The 9,672-nt window shown below is 36.3% G+C and overlaps 1 protein-coding gene across 1 annotated transcript; it reads right to left on the reverse strand.

Annotated features, from left to right (window-relative positions):
* Positions 1 to 206: 206 nt before the first annotated feature.
* On the reverse strand, positions 207 to 8,483 carry LOC142613278 (homeobox-leucine zipper protein ATHB-8). Its single transcript, XM_075785563.1, has 19 exons — positions 8,321 to 8,483; positions 7,949 to 8,162; positions 7,172 to 7,331; positions 6,808 to 6,908; positions 6,616 to 6,706; positions 5,999 to 6,094; positions 5,807 to 5,920; positions 5,631 to 5,714; positions 5,355 to 5,510; positions 5,190 to 5,264; positions 4,953 to 5,059; positions 4,676 to 4,868; positions 3,842 to 4,027; positions 3,593 to 3,673; positions 3,280 to 3,414; positions 2,839 to 3,164; positions 2,165 to 2,264; positions 1,272 to 1,421; positions 207 to 559 (listed from the first exon to the last, which is right to left on the reverse strand). Exons 2-19 carry the CDS (start codon positions 8,155 to 8,157, stop codon positions 413 to 415), a joined length of 2,511 nt encoding a protein of 836 aa, XP_075641678.1. The 5' UTR covers positions 8,158 to 8,162; positions 8,321 to 8,483; the 3' UTR covers positions 207 to 412.
* Between the last annotated feature and the right edge of the window lie 1,189 nt (positions 8,484 to 9,672).

The following is a 9,672-nucleotide window of genomic DNA, read 5'->3' on the forward strand; positions in this document are numbered from 1 at the left end:
ATTGGGACATACAAAGCAGTTATTCTAATACAATGAACAAACGAATGAGTGGAGAAAAGGGAATTCTACAATGACTAGCCAGATTTTAAACCAAGTAATGCCCATTCCTGGAGTGAAGTGCCCGACCTAAATAAAGATCAGAGGCAGTGATGTGACATCCACGATTAGATATCTCACAGAATGTCAAAAAGAGCAAGGATAAAAGAAAAGGCAGAACATTTTAGGTTCATAAATATAGCATAAAGCAAACTATAGAATAGCCAAAAATGGGACCCTAGATGCCTTTCGGTGAAGCATGCTCATAACAGCATAAAAAGTCAATTTACGGTTTCTCCATACCAAAAGGACAAAGAAGAGATTGTCTTTACATCTATACTTTTTTTTTTCTGCATCCTATGTTAAGTTGAAAGTTTTAGACAAAAGACCAGTTGATGAACATGAAGCAGATACAGTGAGCATTCTCTTCTTCGTTCAACACCTTCCACGCCACTGCTCTCTCATAGGAGATGGGCCTGCCCATGCTAGATAAGCAAATACCACCTTGAAGACACATAAAACCCTGCTCGATGGACAAAGAGAAAAGATAGAGTCAGATTAATCCACTATTTCCAAAGAAAGAAAGCATAACAATATCTCCACTTTAAGTAACAATGTCCCTCTTTGGTATTTGAAGGGTAACAATATCTACAATGCATGTTCTTGTTTTTAGAATTTTAGGAAACATGTCTTCATTGTTAACATCTGTTTCACAGATATGCCAAATAGGTATTATAACATTAGCCATTTTTTTGGGTTTTCAGTCATATCCAAATGATTGCATCCCTCTTCTATTGCCTATGTATTCTCATATTCCCTCTAGCATCCTGAATTGATAACTATGGTCCAGTCCCATTTATATGTATGATCACTTAAGGTAAATTCTCCAGCTGATTTTATGTTCATCATTCCCCTGCCATGACAAACCAAAGAAGTTTGCCTTCTCTAGGTGCTTCACATAAAATCATGAAACAAAGAGAGAAATTTTATGTGTTGGTTTGCTTACCAAGATGGGAAAAAAAATGAAAGCCTCCTATTTCATTTTTTTAAAAGAGATAACTTCTCTCTGTTCTCTGTTTTTTCTCATCTCCCATTACCTAATGGAGATTTATTTCTTTCATACGTTATCTTTTATCTTGGTCTTGTTGATATAATTATGCCTTTTGGTCGATTTCTTTTTTGTTAAGTAAAATAACCCTTCTCCAGATTTTTAGGTGGATTTCAAAGCACCCTACCTGCTGCATTATCTGTGGGAACTCTGAGCATAGGGTTTTCTTTCCATTGTCATCAAAAATCTTTTCCAAAGTAATGTCTTGAAGTGCAACCAAGGTCGTCTCAAGCATATCAAGACCTGCCTGATTTGCAAATGTAAAAACTGGCAGTGCCTGCATATTATAAAATTGATTACAATTCTTGAGCATCAACAATGTGAAGAAGAAGAAGTAGAGGAAATATCATAACATAATTAAATTTTTTTATAAGTAACAATATATAACACAATAACAGAAAGGAAGATGAGCAAAAAAAAGATAATGATTAAAGGGCATGCAGATTGCTGAATATAAACAAAAAAAAGACATCACTGACAGAAGCAACAGTTAATTGGAGAAAAATTATTACACTGACTCAAATTTTCTATATATTTAGATTTATGCGGTTTCTGAGAGTAAAAGTATGGAGAAATAAATATCATATGCTTTGCTAAGAGCTCCCCCTCAATAAGCACATCTATGGAACCACCTTCTATCCATGCACTAGAATAACATGCAAGGGGCGACTTCCCCCAGATTTGATGCTTAATTCCTTAAAAATTAACTCATAAAGGCACTACAGCTTCTTAGTAATGTATTTCCTCGAAGCTTATGTTCTTATACAAGAATTAAGACCAAATTCTTGCAGAACTTTGCACCATCACTTCTGCCAAGGTCGGCTACATGTTCAAGAAGAGAGTAACGATACTATATTGATAAACTACCACTTGTCCTAAAAGTTTAATCTATTGGAAAATGGTGATATCTTATGAAAGAAAAAGCTTGGAAATTTGAAGAGCATTAGTGCAAAACCTTGACTAAATGCAGAGAGAGAGAAAAATATTTCTAGATTAATAAGGGGAGGAAAAAAAGAATACCTTCAAAGAGCAGCACATGACTGCATCCGAGTGATGCCAAAGAGTTTTGAGAATGGGTTCACTTCCTTCACTTTTAAGTAGTTCAACCCCTAGATAGCACCTGTAAAGAAGATCAACATTTAATATACTCTGGACTTATCAAAATATTGAATATGCACTGGTATTTTTTCCAATTTTAGAATTGAAAGGGGAAATTTTTGGCAACAAGATCTAGGACATATTCACACTTAAATTTCAATTGAGGGCCTTCTTCACCCCACCTAAAAATGTTAAATTTGATATCCAAGTTCCAGAAAATTATTTATAAATGAAGCATTGTAAACTGTTATATCGAAGAGAAGCGTTTACATGTGATATATAAGAAACTTATGTTTGTAAGAAGCCGCAAAATATTTCAAGTTTCATCTACGTAGTCATTCCATATTAATCGGAAAGTCTTTCGCTGTTAAAGCAAAGTTTTTTGAGAATTCAAAGTAGGAAAATTTAAATTCCTCATTTCGGATAAGAACTGAAATCAGTTTCTTTACTGCTAAATAAACTTGCTGTTCACGAATTATATCGTATAACATGGAGGCCAAAGTTCCATACCAAACAAAGAACTTATTCATGGTCCAGACTCTAGAACTATAGATAATAAGAACATGAATGCATGATAAAAGACTCAACTGACGCACCTATAGCTTTGACAGATCCACCGAGCAAGCGTGTGAGCTTCAGGAGTGCCAGGTGGTGGCCGAATACCAGAATGAGAACCAAAATGAGAAGGAGAGAGCACCAATGCCACCCTCTGCACAGCTGCTATAATGCTCCGGACATATTGTCTAGCCATGGCTGCTACATTGTCTTGAAGGTGGATTTCAAATGCAAACTGGAATGCTATTGTCATCACAGATTTGGTGCTCCCACACTGACCAGAATTTTCACCAGAAGCTCTGTTTCCAGTGGGTCCAACTTCAAGAGCAGAGGCAAGGTCAAGTGTACGGTTTGGACTAGAGGAATCCTGCATCATATTAAATGAAATAAAGTTGAGAACAACAACATATTAACTCAATGATAAGGGGAAAAAAGGCATAAGAAAAGATAATAGATTATATCATATAAGATAAAACACTTACAATTCCAGAATCAAGAGGAATAATGCGGAAACCAGAAGGTATAATTGGCGCATCATCAGAGAACGAGGCGTCAATGGGAGCAAAGATGAGTTCTGCACAGTTTCCCACAGCATTTTCATCCACTCCACTACAAAGCTGGGAAAAAATGCAACGAATCAAAATTTTAATCAGCATTAACGAGAAGCAGAAACCTTTTAACACACAAGCACATGGCGAAGCTTAACTGTTTTTTGATTGATAAATATGTACAGGAAAATCATAATCTACACAGACATCATGTAACAAGACACATGAAAAGAAAACTGGGGCTTACTTGCAAGAGGAAGATGTCACCAGCCATCATCATGTCCTCCCGATAGTGGCCCATACTTTCAAGCTTAATGACCTCCATAAACTGTTCTCAAACAACCAAAGCTTATCAAATTTGGCAACGGATAACAGCAAATCATGATGAAAATTTTCACAATAATGATTCCAAAAGAGAAAAGCAGTTTTTTTTTTGTTGGGATAAGTGGTGATGATGTTGTGAGCTGTGACTGTAGTTTAGTACTGAATCACTTGCCTCTTCATGCTCAATTGTGTGAGCCAGTGGAAGAATGACCTGACCCCCAAAACTTCCAGCTCTAACTCCAGGTAAGCTACAAGGACCAGCTTTAATGGCAGCTGCTGAGTAAGCATCAATACTGCTGTCTGCCCACTCAGACCGGTGTTCTCGAAGAAATCTAAGAAGTATTGCAGGAGGCACATTCTACAAGAATAGAAAGGAAGTATGAGTCTAAAGTAAATACAAGGATGATCACTAAATGATGTTTTACATTGACAATGAAACTTCCCTATATTAGTCAACATAATGTAGATCACATACTCAGTTTCCTTGCCCTAGTCATTGATTTTTAGCTTTTCAACTACATTTTCAACTTGTTTTACTGATTGGCAGCATATATTGTTTTTCACCAGAATGCTCTACCAATGGAAATCTCTTAAGAATGACTTCAAGTGTTATAATCAGGGCCAGGACGCCCTTTCTCAGAGCTTGAATCCACATTCACTTTCACCTCAACAGTAGCCCCAGAAAGACATGATTCACAAAAGGAATCGAGGCTCATTTAATCAGTCTTAGTTATAATATCCAAAATCACGCTCAAATCAATTGGATGTTAATAAATTTAGAACCATTCACCATAAAGAATTTTTTCTTTACATACCTGCAACTTTTGTTGGATTTTACAAGCTTATGAAGCCATATTCATTTAGCAATACAGTACTACTACAATATACTATATTCTTTAATCTAATGTGTCTTTGTTAAGGTCATGACCTTTAACAACAAAAGGCTGCTTATTAATTTTAAGTTCCAGTAAATTCCTTGCTGTCAATATTCATATGTAATCCTTACTTGTAATAGCATGGAGGCCTTGGCACATAGAACTGCATTGCTCATTGATTGAAATCCATTGGCGTAAGAAATATTTCCACCCATCATCTTGGCTGGAGACGAGTTCACAAGAATAGTAACATCATCAATACCATCACTTTCTAACATAGACCATCCCTCATCTGTGAACCCATTAACTGCTTCATTAAACCCCCTGTACAGTAGAGTTTGTTAGACTCCCAAAGAACAAAGTCAATCAATTAATCCAAGGAAAATTTGATTAAAAAAATAAACGTACTTGCTCAATCTCTGGCTAAGTGCACGTAGAGCAGCAGGTCTCCTCCCCCAACCAGAGACATTTGGCTGAGAATGTTCTTGAGAGATCTGCCTCAAATGGCGCAATGCCTAAATGAAAATGAAAAGGTTATGTCAGATCACTGCTCAGTTAACAAATCTCAACATTTTGTTGATCCAATTCAATTGAATAGCAACAGAATTTTAAATTACTAGACGGAAAAACAAAAAAAAGTCTTACTGCCATTGTTGTCTTCTGAGCAAGTAGAGTTGATGACTCATAAAGCGGGCGCAACACTTCGGGTACACTCCAAGGCTAGTTTAAGCAAACAGCAAGTAAATTATTAAGTGTACCATGCAAAGGCGTAAGTTTGCTTCAGCATATAGCACAAGGGAATTTACATACCTCTAAATCCATATGATCAACTATATGAATAATTGATCCGCCCCCTTCACAAGGTCTAATCAGATACCCACTTGGCAGCATTTCTGCTCTCACGAAATGCTGCACCGGTGGCATGCTCGGACCATTCTGAGTGTTGTTAAGTGATCTTTCACAGACCTAATTTGCACCACACAAACACAGTGTAATTTTCAGACAGTAAGGAATGGGAAACCAAGAAAAATGCCATAAGGCCCATAACTATTAATACTTGTATCAGAAGAAGTAGGAGTCACATACCACTAGACTGCCATCTTCCAAAACAGACGTGTAGCGCAGCAACCAGAAGTCACGAGCTGGTGCCAAAGTTGTGGGTGCATATAGCTAAATGAAGCCAATGAAATTCCAAACTTTGTTAAACAAGTCTATAATTACAACTACACCAGAAACGATAACCAGAAATTACTAGTGCCTACCTGCATGTAAAGCAGTTCAATGGTTCCACCATTTGCAGTGGACAACACATTTATAACGTCCACAGCTCGGCAACCATGGAACCATGTAGGCCGATCTTTGAGGATTTCAGCGACCTGTATAAATTAATTGGTTAATCTTTCCACAAATCTTCGACTAGAATAATTTCCTCAAACAAAACCAGGAGAACTTACTCTTGTAGGTTCTAGACCAACAAGGCCACATGCACGAGCTGCCACTCCAGTGCAACCATGAGAAATAGCAACGATTCCAATGGAATCCGGACCAGGCTGCACAGATTGAGAAGGAGATCATAAGGAGCAGGAATTTGGAACTAATCATTTATGAATTGTGATAAAAAAGTAAATCAAGTTTTGTTGTCTTAAAGAAGCAAAGGAAACAATAGAAAGTGAGATATTAAGAGAGAGAATTTTCTGGTCTGCCAGGGAATAAATTATCATGTTTGAGTGATGCCTCAAAAGAAAGATAGGATGATTACTTCCTTTATTTTTTCTATTTCATCTTTATTACAAGAAATTCAAGTCAGAACAAAAGATTAGATGAAGGAGGAAAATTTTTGTAGATTTGTTTTTAAGTGAGTAATTTGAAATCCCACATCTTACTAAATTATAGATGATGGTGTAAAAAAAACAAAGGGGGAATTTAGTGAAAAAAACATTTGGATATTCAAGATGTAACTTAGAAGATTACTTAAGTTCTTATATTCTAATAACTTTTTCTTGAAAATGACAAAGAATAATTGGAAAAAGGTTCAAAATGAATAATGATAGCAAAGAGAGTGAGCAGTAACCTTCATCCCGGGCATTTGGACCCACTCCACAGCAGTTCCAGTAGCCTTCGAAAGAAACTCTGTTAAAGTCTCCTCTGCAATGGATATAAGTCTGGAAACATACAACACAATCTCATAAGACATCAAAACCACAAGGCAATTTTAGACCATAAGAACAGAAATTGACTAACAAGAAGCAGCAATCTCACTAACCCTGCAGGGCTAGCATCCTTTGGTGGATGCTGAGGTGTTAGATGGTGTTGACCACTCGTCACCACCGACTCACAACTAGTGTCTGTGGTGGCAAGGGTTGCCTGCAAGACAAGGAAACATATTCAAAATTTCTAGTTAACAATTATTATAGAACTGGGCACTTTCTTTGGCTGCTGAGAAAATTTTGTAAGAATAGACCAAAAATAGTTAAAATTTTGAGTAAATTAATCTCCTTTACAATGAAAACAAAAGATTCAATCTCAATTAAGTGGTGAATTCCATTTGCCTATAAGTCCCCCCCAAAAAAACAAGAACCTTTGATCAAATTTTTGTCTAAACAAGTGGATGATTTACAATTCCTTACATTTTGCGTGTGCTGACGGAAATAACTGTTCTCATACACCAGCTGTGACACCTGCTTTTGCAGCCGATCATTCTCCTCCATTAAAAGCTTATTCATCGCCGTCAGCTTCCTATTCACAGCTTGCAGTCGTGACGCCTCTTTTCGCTGCTTTTCTCTACATCTGTGTCAAACATATAACACACATGGGTTAGCCAGCATATACAATCATTCCATCAGTAAAAGCTTGATTGCTGCATATGGCTGGATAAAAAAAAAACAATGAAGAAAAAGAAACAAAAATGAGTTGCTTAATATTAATTTCTTAACTTGGGAGGCCTAATAAATGAGAAAACTTGACAACACATATCCTAAATGCAATATGCAAATCACCCACCTTAATTAGTTTGATACAAGTTTATGATAGTTGTAGAAGAAAAATCAAAAGAAATCACTCACACATACACACTTAAATTTGAAAAGTTGATAGATTTCCTTTTTAGATGTCTTCAATTTCCACAACATCCAAACACTAAGGTCTGAGGACATCTGACTAGATCGTACTCATTGCACAAAGCTCTCACCTTTGTGGGATATGAGAGAGGTAAGCCTTACACCATTTTGCTAATTTGAGGTGAATTTTGCAGCTCTTGGCAATAAATAAAAGATCCAAAAAAGAACATAATAAAGTAGCAATGCATATTTAAAAAATTTACAACCAGAAAAAAAAAAAAAAGGATGTAATCTTGTGCAAAACTCGGTTGTAATTTTGCACAACACATTAACAAAATAAGATGATACCTTCGGTTCTGGAACCAAACTTTGATCTGCTTAGGCTCGATGTTGGAGAGAATGGGACACTCCCTGATAAGCTGTTGGCGGCGCATGGAGCTTGGCTTGGGGCAGTCATGGTAGAGCCTTTCAAGAGCCTCAACTTGCTCAGGCGTGTACCTCACATACTTGCCGTTATCCATTTGCAGCTTAGTGCAGGATGAACTCACTGCCATCATCCCCACTTCATGTTCACCAAACCAAAAACAAAAATAGTCAGAACCCAAAACTCTAAAAACAAAAAAGAAGAAGAAGAAGAAGAAGAAGAAAAACTCGTTCTTTGATATATATCACACACACAAAAGAGTGTGTATATATATGTATATGTATATATAGAGATACCTTTAAGCGGTTTCGCTTATGAGAATAAGCGATAAGAGAGAAGAAGAAGATCAAGAAGAGGTGTGTAGTTGTAGAGGCATGGAGATGAAGGCAATAGTAGTGAAGTAAGAGAGAGTTTTGTAGTGGTAGGTGGTGGTGTTTTGTTTTTTTTTAAGGAAAAAGAATGAAAGAGAAAGAGAGAGAGAGAGAATGAGAGTAGTGAGAGTGAGAGAGAGTGGGTGGTGGTGGAGGGAATAATTGGGTTTGGGTTTTGGGATTGGGATTGGGATTGGGAAGCTTATAAGACAAACCCCAAATACCAGACAGAATGAAGAAAGATCATATTTTTTCGTTTTCACATCATTCTTTGCTTTGCTTTGCTTTGCTTTTGTTTTAGCTGTTTTTAGCCTTTTCTTTTTTTCTTTTTTTTTTTTTGCCTGTTGCTTTTGCTGCTGTTGCTTTTCTTTGCCAATGCGCTTTGTTTGTTTCGCACTTTCCAACACTTCAATCTCTCTCTCTCTCTCTCTCTCTCTCTCACTGTGTGTTTTGTGTGTGTATGCTGTATTATAAGTGTAAATGGAATGTGTGTGAGTCTTGTGAAGAAGGAATGTAGCAAATGCGATCCAGAGAATTCAGACTACAAATTCTCAGCGCGTGCATTATGCTATTTGAGCATGTTGGACCGCAATGCCCTTCCACTTAGTTCACCAACCATTGCCTCTCTCCCTCACATAGACTTTGAATTATTCCATTTATCAAAATTGAAGTAGAAATCTCTCCAATTTTACGGGTCTTTCAAAGGACAGCAGTGGAAGTTAAGCAATTGAAACACATTATGGAAAATTTCTCTTTTTTTTCCTTTTTTTTTTTATTTCATAAAGCAAGCGGTACGTTTTAAGAAAAAATATCTTATATAAGATGTCCTCTCGTGAAATGTTTTCATACTGTACATGAATAGTCTTACATGTTGTGAGAGAGTGATCTCGTACCATTATTTCATAGGCATGGTGAAAAAATTAATGTTAAAATAATATAATTAATAATAAACATATTATTGGTTTATTGTGTAATAGCATTTTCTTTTATTATGAATAATAAATAATAAATTACACTTAGTCATTAAAAGAAAAGTTAAAAACCCCAATCAAATCGTATGGGCAAGAGTTTTTGTCAATGGACCACTCACCCTTAATGGTCAATATTTTTGTCTTGAAAATATTGTAGAATTACGAAAGGGATGTATAGTTTATATATTGTGCATTGAGTAGCATTTTCATTGTAATGAGATGGTTCTATCTATTCATCATATCAAAGACAGAATATTATCCGAACCAAAATTATGATGACCTGAACTAATTAAACTTGATTAACAT

This window comes from Castanea sativa, chromosome 10 (genome assembly GCF_040712315.1).
Source record: "Castanea sativa cultivar Marrone di Chiusa Pesio chromosome 10, ASM4071231v1".
NCBI lineage: Eukaryota > Viridiplantae > Streptophyta > Magnoliopsida > Fagales > Fagaceae > Castanea > Castanea sativa.

What these genes read in the sequence shown, in the direction of transcription:
- LOC142613278 (XM_075785563.1), bottom strand. Translation starts at nt 8,157, where the DNA reads ATGATGGCAGTGAGTTCATCCTGCACTAAGCTGCAAATGGATAACGGC. An exon ending in AAGGATGCTAGCCCTGCAGG is followed by an intron (nt 6,707 to 6,807) that starts GTTAGTGAGATT and finishes GTATGTTTCCAG; the next exon opens with ACTTATATCCATTGCAGAGG. An exon ending in AGGCCTCCATGCTATTACAA is followed by an intron (nt 4,028 to 4,675) that starts GTAAGGATTACA and finishes CTATTCTTGTAG; the next exon opens with AATGTGCCTCCTGCAATACT.